Here is a 23,532-nt window from a genome sequence, read left to right as displayed (position 1 = left end):
TTACATAGTTTGTAAGATTTGGTGTAACACTTTTAGATCAGGGCTCCTGACATCATAATTCCACTTCACTGCTGGACTTTGTATTGGTTTAAACAGAACAAAAAGAGCTCCAACTAAATATTATTTAAGTGATTAAAACTTAAAAGAAACATAAAATAAGATATCTGGCTACCAGTTTGCTGGTTTGTGACTTGACACTCGATTCCTACAGTTTTTTGTGTATTTCTTTATTAAGTTAATAGACCAGAGATATCATTTAGAAAAAAGTCATTGGTTTGTATTTTACCTGAATAAAATTGGCTGTTTTTTCTTTTATAATATATAGTGTACCGCCTTTTTCTCATTAATTTAGTCAACATTAAGACTTATAAGGTGGGGTAGTTTATTTAAACTAAAATGTAGAAAAAAAAAAAAAGTATATCTCTATTTTGGATTACCTGCCATTATCTTTAATGGAATCTTCTTATATCGCTGTAGGAGGCGAATATTCATAGGCCATAAGCTTATCTTGAACCATGGAAGGATTAAGATTAGCACCTGCACCTTCAGTCCTGTTGAAAAAACACTTTTTGTGAATGCCACTTTTTTGCTTTTTTGGAAAGCTTTCCGTTTCATAAAGAAAAAAAAGAATGAAACAAAGGAAGGCCACAAACAAATTTGACTGAATAATTGCTATCTTTTGGGGGGGCTAAACTCAGTGGTTAAGGCTCTGGATTACTGATCAAGCCCCAGTATTGCCAAGCTGACACTCTTGGGTCCTTGAGCAAGGACCTTAACCCTCTGTCATTGCTGACCCTGCACTCTGACCCCAGCTTCCTACCATCACTAAAATATGGGAAGAAAGTGACAAGTAAAATGTCACTTTAACCCCATTATTAAAAAATGAATGCATGCCAGTTTAGTGGGATTTAGTCTGATGGCATCGGCTCGGATAAACACAGAGTATTTTTGCATCGTTTGTCTCCAGTAAATGACTCAGGTCTGACCCAGACACAGAGAACATGTGGGTGTCTCTTGGAAAACATTTGTGTACCAGTGGACCTCAGATAAAGTCACCTGCCCCTTTTTCCCAATGGATGCAAGAAGTGTTGGCGCCTACTAGTGGCAACTTAAGTACCTACAAATTTTTTGTTTTTACAAGTTGTTACTTCGAACTTCATTTCACTATGAATATGTTTTTTGGCAGAAAACAAAGTATATCTCAGTATTTATGTTTGTATGTAAATATTTAAGTCTACTAGATTAGACTGCTATGTTATGATGCTCCAAAATGTAGAAATAAATAGGAATTATTAGATCTTACTCTGTAATTTCTTCTCTGATGTTGTCAGGAAGGTCCTTCAGTGGGGGTGGGGCTTCCAGCGGTAGCACCAAACTGCAGAAAGGATCAGACCTGCATATACAAAAATCAAACACAACGATGCAGTAATGATCTGACAGACTATGCGTGTGTGTCTCAGGGTTGAAAATTTGTAGCAAAAGTGAATGGAACTGGTGATGTAATGCAGTAGCACAGTGCATAAAACCAAATAATGTGCAATTGCATGCCAGGTCACTGAGTATACAGGATTAACTGTACAGGACAACAAAACAGCACTGGAGGGAAATTATATTAAAAAATATAACAAATGCTTAGTCCCTGTAATGAACTGGCATCAGTTTCTCTGTGTATTTCTCCTGGGAACGTTAGGAGTAAAAAACTCTTACTGAAAATGAACAAATAAATAAATAAATGGATGGCAAATCATTTTGAATAGAGTTAGCAATAAAGGTGGCAATTGTCTGTATGCATGATTCCATTGACTCTTACATGCGAGGGCTTTGACTGCTGGTTAGTGCTGGAACTGAAGAAACAGCGTTCAGTGCCAGACAGGAAAACTGTTTCCATATCAAGGTTCCTTTTATAATTTCCTGTTAAATATATAAGAAAAAAAATTATATAACTGAGTTCTCAACATCTTTTCACATGCAATATTTATTTTAAAGAAATGTGTGTTTTTCAACTAAAAGCACTATACTAAAAATGTACTCCAAAGTTAAAGCCCAGGCATTCAAACTCAGTTTTTTGAAACTACACACATTTCATTGTTTTTTCATGTTAAATCAATTAGGATATCTAATTATTTTTAATAAGAGGCCATTTCCAAATACGAGCGTTCAGCTTTTTTTAGATATATAGATTTCTTAGACATACATGCAATTCTTTAGTATTTTTAGTTTTTTGCATTTAAATTGCTTGAACCGGGGTAAACTTTGATGGTTATACTTTCCTTTCTGCTCAGTTTTTACTACAAAATTGGTGTAACTCAGTCGGGTTTGAGTACTTTCTTGCTTATTCTTATTCTGTTTTAATATTGAAGGTATGTTTAAGACCACTGTCCTGCTCGAAAACCCAGATGCAACAAAGTTTTGACTTTTGACTTTCTAGCTTAGGTGTTGCAATAGTATTTTTAGTCACTGGTTGTCACTGAATTTGTTCTTTTCTTAACTTTCCAGAATGACACAGTGTCTGTGTGGTCAATTTCATTTCATTTGGGTGTAGAGGTTTTTTGACTGACATATATTTCATTATTTTTGCCTCCATAAACCACTACAATAAATGGAAATAAAGCATACGAGGTGTGAACATAGACTTTTATCTGTTCACATGGTTTAACAAAAAATTTTAATTAAACATTCAGGAATTACAGCCATTTATTCATAATCCCTCTATCACAGGCTCAAAGTATAAATAAAATGTTTACAAATAAAAATTAATTAAATTGAAAAGCAATTAGACAAATAAATATAATTACAAATATAAGTATTCGTTTAAATAGGTGGATGCAAATTCTTTTCAGTCGATGACTGCTGGGAGTTTATCACCATGCTGTAATTCCTGTACCCTTAAACAAAGGCCCCTTGTCCTCCGGGGGCTGTACCATCTCTGACCCCAGCTTCCTTGGGTCAGAACATCACTTGGCTAAATAACAATTTCCATTACGGATCTATAAATTATTCGAAAAAATATCTAGCCATAAAACTACTTATCAAGTAGTTTAATTAGAGGTAATGTTTTAAACCATGACTGTAGTTCCTAACAGGTAAATTAAACACATCCCTCACAATAAAACAAATATGACAAAAGATGTCACTTTACAAATACTTATAAACCTGACTGAAATCTTTGAACTCAACTGTACATAAAATATATATTTAACATAAAAACTCTGGATTACTGATATCTAAAAGCATGATTAGACATCCATCAGGCATAACATTATGACCACCTGCCTAATTTTGTTTAGTCCCATTTTGCTGACAAACCAGTCCTGATCCAGCTAACAATAATAGCTTTAACTTCTTCAGAAGTTTGAGTTACAGGAGCTCGTCTGTTGGATCGGACCACACTGACCAGCCTTCGCTCCCCATGTGCATCAATGAGCCTCGGCCACCCACGACCCTGTCGCCGGTTCATTACTGTTCCTTTCTTCGAGCACTTTTGATAGACACTGCAGACCAGAAACATCCCACAAGAGATGCAGTTCTGGAGATGCTCTGACCAGACGTCTAGACATCACAATTTGGCCCTTTTCAAACTCGCTCAAATCCTTACACTCACCCATTCTCCTGCTTCTAACACGTCAGCTAAGAGGAGAAAATGTTCACTTGCTGCCTAATAAATCCCACAAACTAACAGGTGCCATGATGAAGAGATAATCAGTGTTTTTCACTTCACTGCTCATAATGTTAGAATTATAAATAAAATCATAATGTTTTATTATTATTATTATTAATGTTTTATTATTATGTTTTATTACATAATAATAATTATCATTTTATGCCTGATCGGTTTTTATTACCATTTTACACCCAAGATATACGCAATTTGGAACATGTTCGCTTCACATGCCACACTGGACTCTCACACAGACATGGACAGTTACACATCATCTGTTTTGGACCATATTAACACGTGCATTGACAATGTCACTACTGTCAAACACGTGAAATGCTTTCCTAACCAGAAGCCGTGGATGAACTCTAAAGTCCGTCTCCTGTTGAAAGCAAGAGATGCTGCCTTTAAATCTGGCAGTGCTGAGGACTACAACAGAGCCAGGTCCAACCTGAAAAGGGGCATCAGGAAAGCAAAGCTCACATTTAAACGCCACATAGAAGAGCACTTCCACAACTCTGACCCCAGACGCATGTGGAAAGGCATCCAGTCAATCACGGACTACAAACCCACAGCTCAACCAACCAGCAGTGCCTTCCAACCGAACGAACTTAATCACTTTTTTGCTCGTTTTGACCAAAGCACAGGACATTTTACACCAACCACGGACTCTGCTACTGCTTACAGCCCACTTTCAATCTCAACAACGGACGTCTATTCAGTGTTCAGCAGAGTGGATGCACGAAGGCAGCTGGCCCGGACGGCATACCGGGACGTGTTCTCAGAGCATGCGCTGGACAACTGGCACAGGTTTTTACTGACATTTTTAACCTGTCACTGGCCCAAGCCACGGTACCAACATGCCTGAAGACCACTACTATCGTACCAGTGCCTAAGCACTCAGCTGCTAAATGCCTGAATGACTTTCGCCCAGTTGCACTCACCCCCATTGCTATGAAGTGCTTTGAGAAACTGGTCCTGAATCACCTCACTGCGGGCCTACCACCTACACTGGACCCATACCAGTTTGCCTATCGCCCGAACAGGTCAACAGAGGATGCAGTTTCCACAGCTCTTCATTCTGCTCTCACCCACCTGGATAAAAGCAACACGTACATCAGAATGCTGTTCATTGACTTTAGCTCTGCGTGTAATACAGTCCTCCCCACTGTACTGATCACTAAGCTCAGTGAACTGGGTATCTGCACCTCCACTTGCAGATGGATTCTGGACTTTCTCACCAACAGACCTCAATCTGTCAGGTTGGGAAACCAGGTATCCTCAACCCTAATTCTGAACACTGGCATACCGCAGGGCTGTGTTCTGAGCCCTCTGCTCTACTCCCTGTTCACCCACGATTGTGCTCCTCTGTATAACTCCAACATCTTCATCAAGTATGCAGATGACACCACCGTGGTCGGCCAGATCGACAACAACGACGAATCGGCCTACAGGAAGAGATCCGTAATCTGGCAGCATGGTGTGCCACCAACAACCTGACTCTCAACGCCACAAAGACCAAAGAGCTCATTGTGGACTTCCGAAATCCAACAGCAGGAGACATCTACCAGTCAACATCAATGGAACCGAGGTAGAGCGAGTCTCCAGCTTTAAGTTCCTGGGAGTTCACATCTCTGAGGATCTGACATGGCAGCAGAACACGTCAGCTCTGGTTAAAAAAGCACAACAACGCCTGTACTTCTTGAGAAGTCTCAAGAAATCTCATCTGTCCCGGGATTTTAACGAGCTTCTACCGCTGCATCATTGAGAGCATCCTGACCAACTCCATCACTGTATGGTACGGAGGCTCCACTGTGTGTGAACGTAAAGCACTGCAAAGGGTGGTCAAAACCACCCAACGCATCACTGGCACCCAACTACCTGCCATTGAACACCTTCACCACAGCAGATGTCTGCGCAGAGCTCACAACATCATCAAGGACTCTTCACATCCCATTCATAAACTGTTTAACCTCCTTCCATCAAGAAGGAGATACAGGAACTTACGCACCAGAACCAGCAGGTTCAGGGACAGCTTTTTTCCATCCACCATCACACTACTGAACTCAACACTACACCGCTAAACCACTACAAAACAAACATAAACAAAAGACTGTATATAACCTCTGTACAATACATGTACATACTACATATTATATCTTTTCACTCCTCATTACATCTGCACTTTTATATCTGTATGTATATTTATCATTACTGTACATTCTGCCCAACATTTCACATTCATCTGTGTATATAATGTGTATATATTTATATATATATATTTTTTTATATATAGTAGACTGTTTATTCAGCTTGCTACTCCTTAATGCCATAATCCTGTGATCTTGTAACCCTCATAGCCTTTATATTTATTCACTGTATATACTTCATATATATACCACTGCTGTAAATATGCCAGATAGTTATCTGCACTGTAAATATGCTAGATATTTATCTGCACTTTTTGCACAACTGCTACATTTTGCACTTCTGGTAGATGCCAAACTGCATTTCGTTGCTGTGTACCTGTACAATGCAATGACAATAAAGTTGTATCTATCTATCTATCTATCTATCTATCTATCTATCTATCTATCTATCTATCTATCTATCTATCTATCTATCTATCTATCTATCTATCTATCTATCTATCTATCTATTTCCTGCCATATAAAAATAGATAAACACTTTACAGCTGCTTACCTCTCTGTGTAAAAACAACTTCTGAGTGCTTTTGATATTTTGGTCTGTGCAGATGGTGTTTCTTGTTAGTGGACAAAGGTGGAACTCTGGGTCACACTCTAGATATAATGGGGTTGGTCTGAAGGCATGTACATTCGGAGCAGGGTTCTGAAGTAGATAAGGGCATTATAAGTAATACGTATAAGAAGCACTTGATTTGTCTGGTCTGGTTTAACACACTAACATCATGAGAAAATCTAAAATGATTAGTCACTGATTAAAGAGAAAAAGATGAAATGAAAAAGGAGGTATTTACAAAGATTCGGAGTGGATGGGCATTTTGTGGATTTAACACATTATGAGGAGTCCTGAAAAAGAGAATGGGGTTGACGTCTGGTTTACTTCTCTCCTGTTCCTGCAACTCCTTCTCCTTCAAGGTGTTTGTATTAGGAAACATCACCGTGGGCAGCAGTTCATTTAAAAAAAGAAAGAAAGAAAGAAAAAAAACAACACGTCAACACACCGAAAATGGCAACTAAATGAGAAAATGCTAAGAAATAGCATTATTGAATGTTACCTGATCTCCTTTGCGTAATTGTTTGATGGGAACAAAAGAGGATTCGGAATCAATCACAGCCACTTTCTGATAGTGCATTTGCTTGTAATGCTGAGGAACCTGGAGAAGTATCCATTAATACCAAAGTTGCAGTGTGTGGGTTTTTTTAACAAAGAGAGAAAAAACTAAGAGTAACAGCAGATAGCAAGCTTAGATCTTTGGTCATAAATGATTAAAATCTATAAGGATAACCTTTTAAGTTTTATGTTTCACACGATCTCACAAATATCCTTATATTTTAATAAATTTAGTCAGCCTTCATACACCGACTAGGCATAACTTTATGGCCAGCGATCCACGACCCATGTCGCCGATTCACCACTGTTTCCACTGTTTCTGTTTCTGCTAATATATTATACCCACTAACAGGTGCCTTGATGAAGACTCACCACTCATAATGTTATAATGTCATAATGTTTTGCCTGGTCAGTGTATCTCCCCCAATGTGTTTATGATTGCTAAAAACATTTTGTAGGAGATATTTGAGGACAATTAACAGGGCATGATTGATGAGATGATCTGTATCGCTGATTAATCACCTTATTAAGTTGTTGAAGTCAAGTTTTTTCAAGTCAAATTTATTTTTATTGCGCTTTTCACAACGGACATTGTCTTAAAGCAGCTTTACAGAATTTAAGAGTTAAAATATGTGTGTTAATCCCTGATGAGCAGCCATGGTGACTGTAGCAAGGAAAAACTCAATTAGATGTTATGAGGAAGAAACCTTGAGAGGAACCAGACTCAAAATGGAAACCCATTCTCATTTGAGTGACATCAAGACTGTAATTATAGTTTTTAAACAAGGTTTTTACGCTGGATGCCCTTCCTAACGCAACCCTCCCCATTTATCCGGGCTTGGGACCGGCACTAAGGCTTGTGCAACCCTAATGGCTGGGGTTGATTCCCTGACCTTGGATCGAACCCGGGCCGCAGCGGTGAGAGCGCCGCAATCCTACTGGTTAGAAAGTTCAAACAATATAAAACACTGGAGAGTGAGAACAGATGTTGAGAATGAGATGAGATTTAAATGAGAAAGATGACAACAGATGAGAAGAGCCAAGCTTCATGAACATGCACACACTTTCCTGATGCACCTGAAGGTCTTGGCAGTTCTGTAGCAAAGCCATGACTTGTTCCTCTGTAAATGGTTTAAACAGATCCTCAATGTTTTTTTCTGGAGTGTTGCCTCTTTTTGCTAAGCTGTTGTCTGATATTATAGCTAGTAAACAAATGCAGGCGAATAAGGTGTAAACCAAGGAAACCTTGAATTTAGGATTCAATTCAATTTACAATTGAATGTAAAGCCTGAGTTAATCCCCAAATTACATTATATGATTTCTGTCATTTGCTGTTAGAAAAAAACCTCTGTATGGGATAGAAAGGACATTGCTCATACATTCTGGTGTTCATGTTAGTTCTCGTATTGTTTTAATGATTTATAATTACACTCTTGATGTCACCCGAATGAGGATGGGTTCTATACAAGTTCTATACAAGTTTTATACAAGTTTTTCCTCGGCACAGTCACCATGGCTGCTCATCAGGGATAAATACACATATTTCACCTTAAAGTCTTAAATTCTGTAAAGCTGTTTTGAGACAATGTCCATTGTGAAAAGCGCAATAGAAATAAACTTGACTTGACTTGAATTAAAATGTCAGGCTTTTTGGTTGGTCCAATTTACACAGTTGTTGTTTAAGCCCTAATAATTAAACACAAAAGTGTAGGAGTTCTTTAATTTTCCCTTTTAAATGTAAAGATGAGCGAGAGAGAGGGAGAGAGAGAGAGAGAGAGAGAGAGAGAGAGAGAGAGAATGGAGGGAGGAGATGTGAAACATACTGAATATTTAAATAGAGCGAATACCTTTAGATTAAAAAGTGGAATGGTGGAGGTCAAATCTTCTTCAGTCTGCTCCACAGGAACATTTAACTTTGTAATTGCCTAAAAACATAAGTATATATATATATATATATATATATATATATATATATATATATATATATATATATATATATATATATATATATATATATATATATATATATATATATATATATATATCTATCTATCTATCTATCTATCTATCTATCTATCTATCTATCTATCTATCTATCTATCTATCTATCTATCTATCTACATTGTGATATGGATCATAGACTTATACACCTGTCAGTAATGCCATCCACCATGTGGCACAATGATCCCAGGGTAGAATATAGATTTTTTTTTCTCTTTTTACTGTAGATGTACTCACAGTTTCTTCAGGTTGGTTTGTAGAAGGAAAGACGGGCGACATGTAGGGCAGAAGCTTCTCTGGTGACGCATCTAAAAGTTGTTCTTCTTCTTCTAGAACAAGAGATTCAGACAAAAAAATCTGTGAATTCTTCCTGTTTAACTAATTTTCATTTTTTTTATGATGTGCATTTTACGATCTAAAAATCAAGAATTTATCATTTTACAAATAAAAATAAAAGTGTTAATTACACCATCAAGCCATCTGATTAAAAACGTGTGGGTTTATAAACTGAATTGATGAAAAGTAGTAAAATCTTTTGTCTTACCGATGTTTTCTTCATCTCCACTTTGCTTTTTCATAGTGGAAACCAGTTCTCGCAATAGTAGAAGCCTTTTATTTATACGGACTTGCAGAATGACCTAAACAAATAACATTAAGGTTAATATTGCATTATCTATCTATCTATCTATCTATCTATCTATCTATCTATCTATCTATCTATCTATCTATCTATCTATACAGACAGACAGACAGACAGACAGACAGACAGACAGACAGACAGACAGACAGACAGATAGATAGATAGATAGATAGATAGATAGATAGATAGATAGATAGATAGATAGAAGGATAGAAGGATAGAAAGATAGATTTTTTTACTGGATTCTTATATGAATCATTTGAAAAAAAAAAACTGGTAAATGTCATTTAAAAATAAAAAAAATAAAAAATCCCTCACTACAATTAAAATTCCCCTAGTAGTATAAATTTACAATGTATAAGGATTTAACATTTTGTATGTACATTTTTTATTATTATTATTTAAACTATTTATGTACATGTGAAAGATCTCTAACCCTGAGCAAACTACATCTAGTAGACAGAATGTTCGTCTGAAATTATTGACAGCTGATTAATACTAACATATCAAGAAAAGGTGGCAATGGTTTGAAAACTTGTTTGTCAATTAATAGAATTTAAGCTTATAAAATGTAAAAACTGACGAAAAAAAAGAACCGCTTTACCTTACGAACAGTTTGTTGGAAGAGCCTAAGCACTCGAGATCTGCTTTCTAATTGGTTACTCTCATAAACTGAGAACTCAGGAGTGCTGTCAGGGTGCTGCAACCAAAAGTGTTCAGGTTTTAAGAGATGTGAAGGTGACAAATGTATTAACATAGAAGATATACAGTTGCTGAATAAACAAAATGTATACATTTGGTTTGTGTGCTATTTGGTTGGGTTTGTTTTCTCATAAATTACAATTCTCAAAAAATTCTAAAAAACTTAACAGTATATGAATAAAGTACAGAAATAACTCGCTTAATATTTGGATGTAAAACATTGTTGTATTTGGGATGATTTAGGATTAGATTGCGATTTCAATGCAATGTTGGTTTATTTTTTCCGTTAGCCATTACCTCTTCTGCACAATGTACAACACGATGAGACGACAGTTTCCGACAAGTCTGGTCGATATCCATTTCCTCGCCACCCATATCTTTGTTCATCTAAAACACACACATATAAAGGACTGTAATCCCATTTCATAAAAACATAATGTGAATGGCAGATTTATGAAGCCAAACATTTTACTACAATTTTAAATGAGGTCATAACAGTACCATATACTCAGAAGCTGCAACTTCCTGTTCTTGCAGAATCTTTATTTTCTGCTCTTCTGAGAACAAATCATCACCGAGTTGCACCTGCCTACAGAAATGAGCAAAATTGTACAAGCTCTAATAAAACTCTACACTGTTGGCCACATTCAATTCAATTCAATTTATTTGTATAGCATTTTTAACAATGAACATTGTCTCAAAGCAGCTTTACACAGATAATGTGGTGATTAAAAGTGAATATGTTCTTTATAAATAAGTTTGTCCCTGATGAGAGAGCCGGTGGCAACTGTGGCAAAAGAAAAACTCCCCGAGATGGCATAAGGAAGAAACCTTGAAAGGAACCAGACTCAAGAGGGAACCCATCTTCATCTGGGTTGCACCGAATGTCCAGATATACAATGGTATGGGGTACAGTGATGATGATCACATGATAACAATCATCCAGACTGTACATACGGCTGTTAATGCATAATAAATATTATTACCATATTACATACCCTAGAAGATGTATACTGTCTTTCTGAACATTTTCTTGAACTTGACTTTCAAAAGCAGCCTCTTTAATCTGTCTTGTTTGGTCTGCAGTGTTGGTATGAGTTGTTGCTTCAATGAATTGAACACAATTAAACACAAATGTTAATGATAAATGCTTGGCTTAAAACAAAATTTAAAAATATTTATGTTCATTTTACATTTCAATCACTCTAAATTGGTTGCTACAATAGTTTCTACTTGTTTCCATGGTTTCAGCTATTAAATATTTTGCAAAATAAATAATAAGCAATTTTATTTAATAAAGTCAAACTATAGCACAACTAAAAATGTGTCTTTTATGTGCATGCAAACTACATTAGTCCAAGATACCAGACGACTATTCTATGTTTTTGAGCATGTTATTCATTGTTCACTGTGTATAATTTGTGACGGATATTTAATATTCCGAAGAAATTAAACTTTATATGCACAGCATGTGTTATTAATGCCAAAATACAGACAGTGACTTGTATTCTCATGATGTTTTAGTAACAACACAGCATTGTAAAGCACAAAAGTATCATGGTTGGACAAATATTTCCTTAAAAATAGTAGATTAAATCATGTAGTAAAGACATTCTCTTTTCAGCACATCTGTGCTTTTATTCACAGGTGCCAAAATCTAATCATCTCCTGTCCCGGCAATTATAACAGTGCTGGGAATTTTTTTTATTTAACTGGCGTAAGTGATTTCCAACATCCTCTCCTGACATTCGAATTTTCCCATTATAGTGAAAATACTTATTTTTAATATAAAGTCCATATAAAATCATGTTTATTTAGAGGTGTTTACTTGAAATGCCTACAGAAAATAGTATAAAGAACAAAAAAAATAAATCCCCAATATGGATATACCACCAAAATTGAAGTTGGAAGTTTGCAACTACTGTGATACCTTGCTGATAGTTTTTATCACCACAGAAAGTTTATTCTGAATTTTACCACAGAGAGATTAAATTACGTCAATTCGTATGCAAAAATACATAAACCAGTTTATAAAAAAAATAAAGCGATCCATTCTAATATTGTATTTTCTATAGTTTTCCAACATTCATCTCTTACCTTCTCCGAGGTCCTTGTAGCTAATTTTATCTTGGCTTTGAATCAGCATTTTAGCAAGATTACCATGGCTGGTAAGATCTAGATCAGAGCTGGGTGTAATCGGACCTGGGGTTTTTTTCTTAATGTTTTGTAAAAAAAAAAAATTAAAAAGAAAAAAATTATAATATGACAATTTCAAATTCTAAAGTTTTAAAGTCAGCTAAAAAAGTGAATGCAGTGTTGGAAGCAGTAAACATCCTGAGAAAGACTACCTTCTGTATCCTTTGTTTTCTTTTAGCCTTTGGTTTCCAACACGCAACCTTTGGTTTGAGACACGCAACCTCATCCTTTTCTGTTTGTTGGCTAATGTAGAGGCAATGGTATTATATACATATACATACATACACACACACACACACACACACACACACACACACACACACATATATATATATATATATATACACACACATCACATTTCATAGGATAATATTCTAAGAGGCAATACTATAGATTTTAAACTTGGATATATTTTAGAGTAGTCAATGTGCAGCTTTTATAGCAGTACAAATTTACTGTTCTCTAAAAATAAGCCAGCCATTGTCTAAATAACTGCCAACAAAATTGAGTACACCCCCAGTGATAACAGCTTTGTGTATCTTGTATTAAAGCAGTTAAAATTTGGTACTTAGTCCAATTCTCTCATACTGACCACTGGATATTCAACATATAATTTGCAATATGAGAATCTACTACATAAAGAATATTATAAAGATAAGAGTATTAAAGATTGGCAGTACTTTGGAGTCAGATTGGGAGGGCAGGAGGCAGTAAATGTGCAGAGGAAGGGTTTCGAGTTGAACTGAGCGATGACCAAATGCAGAGTGATTTCAGCCATTCCATATTGCTTTGGTTTGAATGTCACCAATAGATCCGTCTTTCCGTGTGCTGGAATGACTCCTAGCAGAACAAAAATAAGATCATTTCATACTTTTGGGCTGTAAATATGGAATACTATTTGGAACTATATTTTATATTTATCGTTTTAAAGTCTGCAAAATGACATTTTCTGCAAAGAGAAACACATCTTAACATCACCTATAGGTTACAGCTTGAGGCTTTGTTAAGTTTTGCACAAGTATTTGTATTTGTTTGGCCGTTGTTACAGAACACCAGGACAGCCAGACAAAACAAAAGTTTCTCCCCCCAAACAATCTAGCTCATGAACATTTAAATGGCCTTATCATTGTGCAATACAAATTAAAAAAATACCACTTTTTATTTATTATCTTTGTGTTTTTCTGTGCAATAAAATACCACTTTTAATTTTTTTCATTTTTTATTTAAATTTATTTTATTTTAATTAGCTTTTATACAAATGTGCAACTGAAAGCTTCTGTCACCCAAACACATTCCTAGAAATAAAACTATTTTTGATTCTGATGAGTAAATGTCTGATTTATTTTAAATAAATAAATAAATAAATAAATAAATAAATAAATAAATAAATAAATAAATGCAAAACTAGATAAGTAGCTTAACAAATATACATTTTAATGTTGGCTTAACAAAGCCAGTCAGAAAGTTCAAATCTGAACATGTAGTGATGGTGTGTTTTACAGGTAAAGTTTTAGAAAGATAAATGGACAAATAGAAATTGATGACACTTAAGAGATAGATGATATAGATGTATATTGACACTATATGGACAGAAGCATTGAGACACCTGATTTTTTTCCAGCTATATGTGGTTCTTCCCCAAACTATTACATCAAAGCTTAAGATGAGTTTGGTTTCAGTAGCATTGGATTTTTCATTTACTTAAACTATGAGACCCAAACCTGTTCCAGACAATGCACCCGGTGCACAAAGCTAGCTCCATGAAGATATGCTTTAAATGGTTTGAAATGGAAGATCACCATGGAACATCTTTAAAATGAATTGGAAAGCTGACTTCACCCCAGGTTTCATCAATACAGGACTTTACTAATATTAATACTAATAACAGGCCAAATAGAGTAAATCTCCACAAGCCCACTCCAAAATCTCCAAAAAGAATGAAGGTTATTATTAAATGTATAATAGGATGTTTAAAATGCACATATAAATCTTACAGTCAGGTGTCCCCAATCGTTTGTCCATATAGTGAAGATAAAGTGAAAGAGTGTTACAGTGCTAAAGAGATAGATGAATTCGAAGTGTGTGTTACAGCTACTGGCTGTGTGTGTGAGTTTTAACTGTTGGAGTTTGAATGTTGAATTTTTCCCAGCTCTGAAAGTTCCTGTAAAGTAAGTGAAGGGAAGTTTTAAAGAGTTTTTTATTGTCTACTATTGAAAAACTGTACATGAAGTACAGTAGATCAAGTCAATGGGGATTTTTGACCACGTTGAGTTTCTGTAACAGGAAAATCATCATGAAGATCCTAAAAAAGTAAAGCAGTACACTGGCTTTGTCAAACCAACTTAATTATAAACATTAGAATGTCATTTCTGATAAAGATTTTAAAGCACTTTTGTAAGTTGCTCTGATCGTGTTGTTCAGGCAGGGAAATTCACACTATTCTGTCTTCAGTCTGCTGTTTTTTTTAGACTAGAGTTACAGTCTAAACAATAATTCAAATCTTCTCTTGAAAAAAAAAAATCATTACGTCTGTAGAATGTTCTCCACACAGCTCATGTGCATTCTTTGAACTTTGGGAACCAAGAAAAATCCATTTTACTGTGTAACCATCTCTTATATACATAATTATCTCAGGGTAAATTTTGAAATTATTCTGAAGAAAGCATCATTACCTGACAGAGGTTGTATGCTAAACGCCTCATGAGAACTCAAGTAGTATACCTGGAACTCAAAGTCTACTGGACTGCTGCATCTCAGAGGAAGCGCATAAGTGGAGCTTGGAATGAAAGAGAGAGAGAGAGAGAGAGAGAGAGAGAGAGAGAGAGAGAGAGACATGCAGATTTTAACAATAAAAATACAATATAATAAAAACACACAATCTCTAAGGATAAATCATTTACAAGTGCAGATTATATCTGGTAAAAGTCAACAATAAGTAATATTTTGACTCAGTAGCAGGTGACATACAAACAAGAAAAGTGTTGATCTTTATACAAAATTATTTACCGTAATTTCCGGACTATTAAGCGCACCCATATATAAGCCGCACCCACTGAATTTGACAAAGATTTTTATTTTGAACATAAATAAGCTGCACCTGTCTATAAGCCGCAGTTGAAACAAATAAACTTTACACAGGCATAAATGAAAGACAGTGTCTGTTACACGGTGTAACGGGTGAAATATGTTGCGCTTCCTTTAGGAGCAAAGCGGCATTTTGGGAATAGCCTGCCGCCGCATTTTTCCGCTATTACTGCATGTGTGCAAGACCGAGGAATATGTCCTTATTATTTTCTGATGTTTTTCTGAAGTTTCTTTGACTAACCGTAACGATGTTGCCAAGAAAAATAATAAAGCACGAGTTTTGGAAACCTGTCTGTGCTTATATGATTTCCAGAGGTAGACAGTAATGGAGTACACATATTTCGTTACTGTACTTAAGTAGATTTTTCTGGTATCAGTACTTTACCCACTATTTATTTTTATTTATACTTTTTACTTTTACTCATTACATTTTTACACAAATATCTGTACTTTTTACTTCTTACATTTTCAAAACCGACTCGTTACTTTAGTTTTAATCCATTGATTTGGTAAAATATATTTTTTATTTTCACTGCGCGCCGATTTCAGCCGAACAACCGATTTCCTGTCACTGCGCGTCTTTTTCAATCCGCTGGTGTATAAAGTCCTGACTCTCACTCTTTATGAAGATAAGAATCAGCAGGCAGAAGCAGTAAGAAGTTTGGGGTTAATGTGGATGAGACAGAGGGAGTCAGTGATTAAACATGACTGAGAACAGACACATTCATGATCATCATCATATTTTCTCTGCTTGTGTTCTATATGTGGATCTTCAGCCTGGATACATTCATTAGGTAACAACATTTTTAATTAGTTTTGTATTAATATATACATTTAAATTTGGCTGTCAAAATTATTGTAAACGGCACTAAATGTTATTAACGCGCTATCAATTCAGTGCGCATTTCTGTTTTTACCATTTTTCAAAAAAATGTAAATACATAAATAAATAACTAAATATAAAAGAGGCAAAATTAAGATCTCCATCAAAACATTCACGACGTCCCTTCTTTACTTAGATATAAAATAAATAAATAAACTCCAGATAAAAATATTTTTAATCAGTAAACATTTGTTTTATTTTTGTGCCAAGTCTCAAATCAAACACCAAATCTGCCATGTTTTACACAATTTACCCTCTAGGTGGCGTTTTGTGGGTTTTTCCCTCATTATGGTGACGCAAACATAAATTACTGTCTTTATTGATCGTACAGATAAAAACAATAAATCATTTAAATCTGTAATATGTCTATGATTATATATATATATATATATATATATATATATATATATATATATATATATATATATATATATATATATAAAAGCTTCTTGACTTGAAGAGGTGCACTTTCTCCGGTATCACCTGTCTGTGTGGAAACATAGCAAAGGCTCTTAAATGATGTCCACACGTCTCTGCACTGTTATAGCCTTTATATTTAATCACTGTACATATGCTTACATCTGTCTGTCTGTCTGTCTGTCTTATCAAATATTAATATGATGTGAGGTCCAGTTAACAGCTAAAACATGTAGAAGTAATAACTACTTTTTACTTAAGTACATGTCTGAACCAAGACTTCTTTACTTTCACTTAAGTAAAAAGGTATACAGTGGAACCTCGGAGTCATGACCTCAGCGCTCGCGACCTCGCATGCTCGCGACTTTCATTCCGACCGGCGACTCTCATTCAGATCGGCTCGTGAGCAACATGAGCTGCTCAAAACGCTAGTTTTAACATTTCTAATCAAGGTTTCTCTCATTAAAACACACTTCAGCATACTATATAAAGTGAGTACCCATTACTGTATTTTCTGTACTGTATTGTACTGTATTTTCTGTACTTCTCTACTGCATACTTTACTGTACCTTTACTTTATTTTTTTTAATTAAGCATTTTAATTGCTGTTAATTTACATAAAGTATTGTTAAAATAGTCTAATAATTAAGTGTTATGGAGTGAAATAGTGTTATTTACTCATTTAAATCGATTTCGTATAGTGTTCTTTGGGTTTTTACTGGGTTGGAAGGGGCGTATCAAAAGGTCGCGAAAATTTGGAACTTGCGACAGGTCTTGGTCCCTAACCCTCGCGAGCTCCGAGGTTCCACTGTAATCAGTACTTCAACTTTTACCCGAGTATTTTAAAACATGAGTATCTGTACTTCTACTTAAGTAAAGGATGTGTGTACTTTTGCCACCTCTGATGATTTCTGTTGTAACTGGATTTAGCAAACTCTCTCTTCACCCAGACTCAACGCGTTACACGGCTTGTATCTAAACACTAGCCGACCAAGAAAGTCATTGTTCACTGTCTTACTATTTCTCTCAGGAGTTTATCTTTTTCAATCGTCAAGCGTTTAAAAAAAACGTTTTTTCTCCCAATGCCGTGCAGCTCAGAACACAGGTGAGGTGCGTTTTTTCATTTCTGTTCGGAAATTTCATTGGTCTAATGTTATGGGGTTCAGTTTTTTGTCTTGAAGTTTGTGAAACCGGGAAAAACCCAGGAAAAATTCATAAATAAGCCGCTTCGTTGTTTAAGCCGCGGGGTTCAAAACGTAGCGGCTTATAGTCCGAATAATACGGTATATTTTTTCCCTTTTCTACTTTTGTAATATAATGATGGAAAACACAACCTGGCCAAAAAAAAAAAAACACACTCTCCACCAAGGGCCCAGCAGTGGCAGCTAGTGGTGGTATTTAAACTCACAACCTGATCAGAAGTCCAACATCTTCAACAGTGAGCTACGACTTCCCCATTATTAAATGTAATATAAAATAAAGATATCAAGAACTGGGTTTAACCTCAAACATGTTTTAGTATATAGCCCGAGTACTACAGAGGACTACATGTGATATGAGGATATAAATAATTAGCAGCCATTACAGTTTTTTTCTCAGTTTCTTTGGAGCATTTCTCCAACAGATCTTAATATTTGCAAACCAGTCAGTGAATTTCTCAAACAATTTGTCTGAACAGCACAACACAAAAGCCATGTACTTCTCTAAAAACAATTATTTCATCTATCAAAAGTAAGTATTTGTGTCAACGAACATCTTGTTACCATCAGAATAACACGTTCTTTTGTCAGTGTTCACAAACAGGATCCTCGAAACGTTCGTGTTCTCAGTATGACGGCGCCCGAAAGAAAGTTCTTCATGTTTTTACGCTGGATGCCCTTCCTAACGCAACCCTCCCCATTTATCTGGGCTTGGGACCAGCACTAAGAGAGGCTGGGGTTGGTTCCCTGACCGGGGATCGAACCCGGGCCACAGCGGTGAGAGCACCGCATCCTAACCACTAGACCACCATGGAGGTTGAACAAGTAGTTTTGAGAATTTCATTTCTGATCTGAGCTCCAAAGCAACTGAGAAAAACTATAAATGTCTAAACATATTTTATTAGGCCTCAAAGTACTACATTAGATGTGAGGATATAATGAGTAGCCATTAAAAGGAAGTGCAGGTACCTTTGTCCCAGTGGTACAGGAGACAGGTCTATCTGTGGTGGAATGTTTAGATCATCGATGACAGGATAAGCATGAACATTAACCAGCAAGTTCTCCTCTCCCTAAAGAAAAAAATGAAATGTATATCAAACCTTCTCCAAATGTATTCTTCTCTGAATGTACAGATTCGTGTTTATGGAGACGAATTTCCCTCCTTTTTTTCGTATCACTGAGGACGACTTTCTATGTGATGTATTATAATAGGAACTGTTTTTGGTGCCTCCACCAAAGTTTTCTTTCTGCCACTGCATACCACAGATGCTAATTTTCAATCTTCAACCACCATTACTTAACATTTAATCAGGAGATTTTAGGAGTCTGACCTTACAGTGGATCCGGATGCTGTCAAAAAAGTAGCGCCATTCGTTTGGCCTGAAGTGCACGGTGATAGTGTGAGCAAGTCCAGGAACTAGTCGACTCTGCAAAACACACCAGAAATGTTAGAAATATCAAGTTAGATATTTAAAGATAAAAGATACAGAATATTCGGACAGAAACCAGTGAGCTAAATTGCATAGTTACCATTGGTGTATGTTCAGTTCGAAAGTACTTGGTTTCGGGGGGAATAACGTGGATGCGGATCACCTTAGTAGATATGTTGATGATTTTCTGTAAAAATAAACACAATAGAGAAATAATGATTTTGCTGAGTACTGCTTTCTTTTTACTTTCATAATGTCAATATGAAGACTTTCAGAGTGATAGGGTTCATTTATCAATCTTTTATTATAGTTTTTTTAAATAAAGTCAAGTCAAAGGGGCTTCTATTGTCATCTCTACTAAACACAGTGGTACACAGTAAAAACGAGACAATGTTCCTCCAGAACCCTGGTGAAATTGCATATATATATATATATATATCATTATTGAAATTATTCAAGTATATATATATTATAATAATTTCACCATATAATAATTTATATATTTTATATATATATATATATATATATATATATATATATATATATATATATATATATATATATATATATATATATATATATATTATATATATATATATATATATATATATATATATATATATATATATATATATATATATATATATATATATTTTATTATATATTATATATATTTATTTTTTTTTATATTTGTAATTAGCTGATTTGCCTTAATTTAGACATATTCAAAATATTGTGGCAGCATAGATAGATAGATAGATAGATAGATAGATAGATAGATAGATAGATAGATAGATAGATAGATAGATAGATAGATATCCAATAAACAAGACAAAAGCATATTGAGAGTGTACAGTGTGAGGGAGTGATGCAATAGTGCAGTAGAGTGAGTTTCTGTAAACATTGCTGATACAGTAGCACACATGAGGTGAATTTGTTAGAATGGATTTCTGTTTACTTGCTTTCTTTTCTTTTTGTTTTTTTTTACATGTTACATGTAAGAATCGCGTTTTCATTTACACACCCTCACACACGATTCTGCAAGCGATTGTTCATATCTGACCCAGCGTACAGTATGTGTGCATTTCTAAATAAAAAAACACTTTACCTACCACAGCCTTTCTGTACTCTTTTCCCACTTCAAACCCACTGAAATGCAGCTCGGACGGTTCAACCTCAATAATGTTATTGCTTTTAACTTTGGCAAAAATCTCTGTAGGAGGAAAAATATATTGTTTAGTATTTGGCGACTGACAGACTGAAGAAAAAATAAATTAGCAAATGAATCATTGTATATCAGGTATTTAGTGTAATTTAATGATATTAATATCAACAGTCTGCTGCAGAGACTCTGGACCACAGTTCACATGAACAGCATTGATCAGTACACTGAACTATAATGAAATTCAGTGGCACACAGATAAGAATGGGTTCGCTTTTAAATCTGATTCCTCTCAAGGCTTCTTCCTCAGGGAGTTTTTCCTCACTCATTAGGGATAAACTTATCACTAGACTCAGGGGTGAACAGTATTCATGATACGTGTATTTTAAATATGTATTTGAAATATAAAGTAGTATTTTGTAATTTGTATTTGAGAGGGTTGATGAAAATGGCTTCATATTTTGTATCAAATTACTTGTTTCGTATTTTAGTAGGTTTAAAATCCTGTAAAATATTTTGTATTGAATGACATCATAAAAATGCAGCCCCTGATTGATGCTCAGACTTGTTGAGATTAGAACAGAAAATTGATCTGTATGGAAAAAAGTGGTGAAGGTAAGAAACGTGCAGACTGTCAACTTTCAAACAGGCGTCCAATGACTGATAATAAATGTCTGATTGTTGAATATTGTACCCTATTTGAAGTATCTGTTTAGTCGGATCATGATTTTGCAACCCATTGTATATATGACTGTCTGACACAATTATTATATTAATGATAATTAATTGATTCATTAGTTAGAAACAAGTCGCGATGAATGCAGGTGCCATCGTTTTTTTTTTTTTATGAATGATGTGAGTCGGTGTTGCTGATGTGAAGTAGCCCAGTGAGGTTTATGAAAATATTTGATCTGTTGACTGGATGCATATGTCAGATTTATTGTTTGACTCAAAGAAAAGCTGCTGCTATCAGACATCATGTACTTAATCAACAGAGTCGGTGTGATGGCAAAGAGATCAAACAGACCAAATGATGGAAAGTTTGTGAAGAAATTTCAACACTAAGTGGTGGACAGTAATCAAGTAAATGTAATTGGTTACTGGAGTCGTATTTTACAGACTGTATCTGTACTCAAGTACATGCTTTGTGTAGTTTTGTAGTCACTGATTTCAACCTGTAAACATGTTTATCTCTGTAAAGCTTTGGGACAATTGTAAATGAAAGTGTTAGAGCTCTAAATGTTTGGTCAGATGTACTGATGTGATACTCCGGCCTGGAGAAGAAAAGGAGAAACATGAATCACACTCGTACTAGTTTCTAGAAGGTGATGAGAGACTTTAGGGGTCCTCCTCGTTTCCTCCACCAGCTGGCCAAGAGGAAGGATCGTCTTCTTCTTCTCACTGTTTGGAGTTTGGAGCACGACTTCCATTTCTGACTTCTTCAATAAACACACTGCAAGGGTAAAAAAAAGCTTTATGCAGAATCTAAGAGAGAGAAACACGTGGAAATTAATATAAAATAATTCTATTCTATATAATTAATCATCACATTGAGCTTCATACATGTTTATAGTGTCTAAACCTGATCCAGCTCACTAACAGGAATAAGATTATAATGCTCTCACTCTTTGTGTGTGTGTGTGTGTGTGTGTGTGTGTTTTACCCAAACACGTGCAGGAAGAATCTAACAGCGGCAGGTTCCCTTTCTGATTACAAACAATCAAAATTTCTTCTTTACCATAGGTTCCGTGTTAACATCAGTTACCATAGCAACGAGAGCACGCTACAGGCGCAAAGTGCTAAACGTCTTCAAAATAAAAGTAGCTCCACGACGGTAGCTCCAAGCAAGCAAACAAAATACAAAAAAAAAAAAAACACAGATATTGTTACTCTTATTTTTAAAGTAATTAACTAATGTCCTGGCCACATATCTGGTTACATGTTCTTTTGATACATTTATTACTTTTGACAATATCACTTTCTGTGAATATACTGATTTGTCATACATGATAGAAACACATACTAATAACAGGTTTAATGCACCATAGGATTCCAATCACACAATCACACTTAATCCCATTTAAATTAAATATCACCAGTAGCTCAGTGGTTAAGGCTCTAACCCTGTTACTAATTGGAAGGTTGGGGGTTCAAGCCGCAGTATCATCAAGCTGCTACTTTTGGGCCTTTAACCCTCTGTGCTCCAGAGGACTGTTTCATGACTGACCCTACATTCTAACCCCAACTTTAGAAAGCTAACAATAAAAAAGACAGAAGGCAACAAGGGAACAGAGGCCTTCCTGATCATCTTTCCTCTGCTTGTGTGGTGGATGTTGAGTCTGGACACATTCATTAGATAACAACATTAAAAATGATTTTGTATTAATATATTAATGTGATGTGAGGTTCAGTTACCAGCGTGACACTAAAACAGGTGGTTATAATGACTACTTTTTACTGAGTGAAAAAGTGTAGTCAGTTCATCATCTTTTACCAGAGTCTTTTAAAACATGAGTATCTGCACTTCTACTCGAGTGAAGGATGTGTACACTTTAAGCCCGTTATCACGTCATCGACTTCCATGTTCTAGGAAAAGTATTTCACATATCTGTGTAAAAGAGATTTCAGCTTGTTGCTATCAATAAAACTGCAAAAAAAATCAATTTAAAAAAAGAAAGTAATCAACCGATTATTTATTTTTTTTGCCATAAACAGAATGCAGTTCACAAGTAATTACTTGTAAACTGTATAATTTATAATTTGATGAGACATGTTATGGTTAATCTACAAACTGCTGGTTTCTCTGACTAATACAATATAAGATGCTGTAAATAATTCACTTCATTCA

The 23,532-nt window shown here is 35.3% G+C and overlaps 1 protein-coding gene across 1 annotated transcript; it reads right to left on the bottom strand.

Moving 5' to 3' along the window:
- Positions 1–365: 365 nt before the first annotated feature.
- cfap221 (cilia and flagella associated protein 221) lies at positions 366–22,389 on the bottom strand. The gene is made up of 23 exons (XM_046837881.1): positions 22,348–22,389; positions 21,997–22,169; positions 20,635–20,735; positions 19,623–19,709; positions 19,424–19,519; positions 19,062–19,162; positions 15,182–15,285; positions 13,190–13,349; positions 12,662–12,752; positions 12,411–12,528; positions 11,312–11,417; positions 10,815–10,902; positions 10,611–10,700; positions 10,216–10,311; positions 9,516–9,609; positions 9,209–9,300; positions 8,818–8,895; positions 6,915–7,013; positions 6,654–6,767; positions 6,359–6,505; positions 1,811–1,911; positions 1,304–1,393; positions 366–551 (listed from the first exon to the last, which is right to left on the bottom strand). Exons 2-23 carry the CDS (start codon positions 22,112–22,114, stop codon positions 464–466), a joined length of 2,259 nt encoding a protein of 752 aa, XP_046693837.1. The 5' UTR covers positions 22,115–22,169; positions 22,348–22,389; the 3' UTR covers positions 366–463.
- Between the last annotated feature and the right edge of the window lie 1,143 nt (positions 22,390–23,532).

This window comes from Silurus meridionalis, chromosome 24 (genome assembly GCF_014805685.1).
Source record: "Silurus meridionalis isolate SWU-2019-XX chromosome 24, ASM1480568v1, whole genome shotgun sequence".
Lineage (NCBI taxonomy): Eukaryota > Metazoa > Chordata > Actinopteri > Siluriformes > Siluridae > Silurus > Silurus meridionalis.
This window is presented reverse-complemented; position numbering and strand designations above follow the sequence as displayed.

Coding starts and splice junctions, on each gene's coding strand:
- cfap221 (XM_046837881.1), bottom strand. CDS start 22,114: ATGGAAGTCGTGCTCCAAACTCCAAACAGTGAGAAGAAGAAGACGATC. Junction 20,736..21,996: donor TCATCACCTTCTAGAAACTA/GTACGAGTGTGA, acceptor TTCCTCCTACAG/AGATTTTTGCCAAAGTTAAA. Junction 15,286..19,061: donor CCTGTACCACTGGGACAAAG/GTACCTGCACTT, acceptor TTTCATTCCAAG/CTCCACTTATGCGCTTCCTC.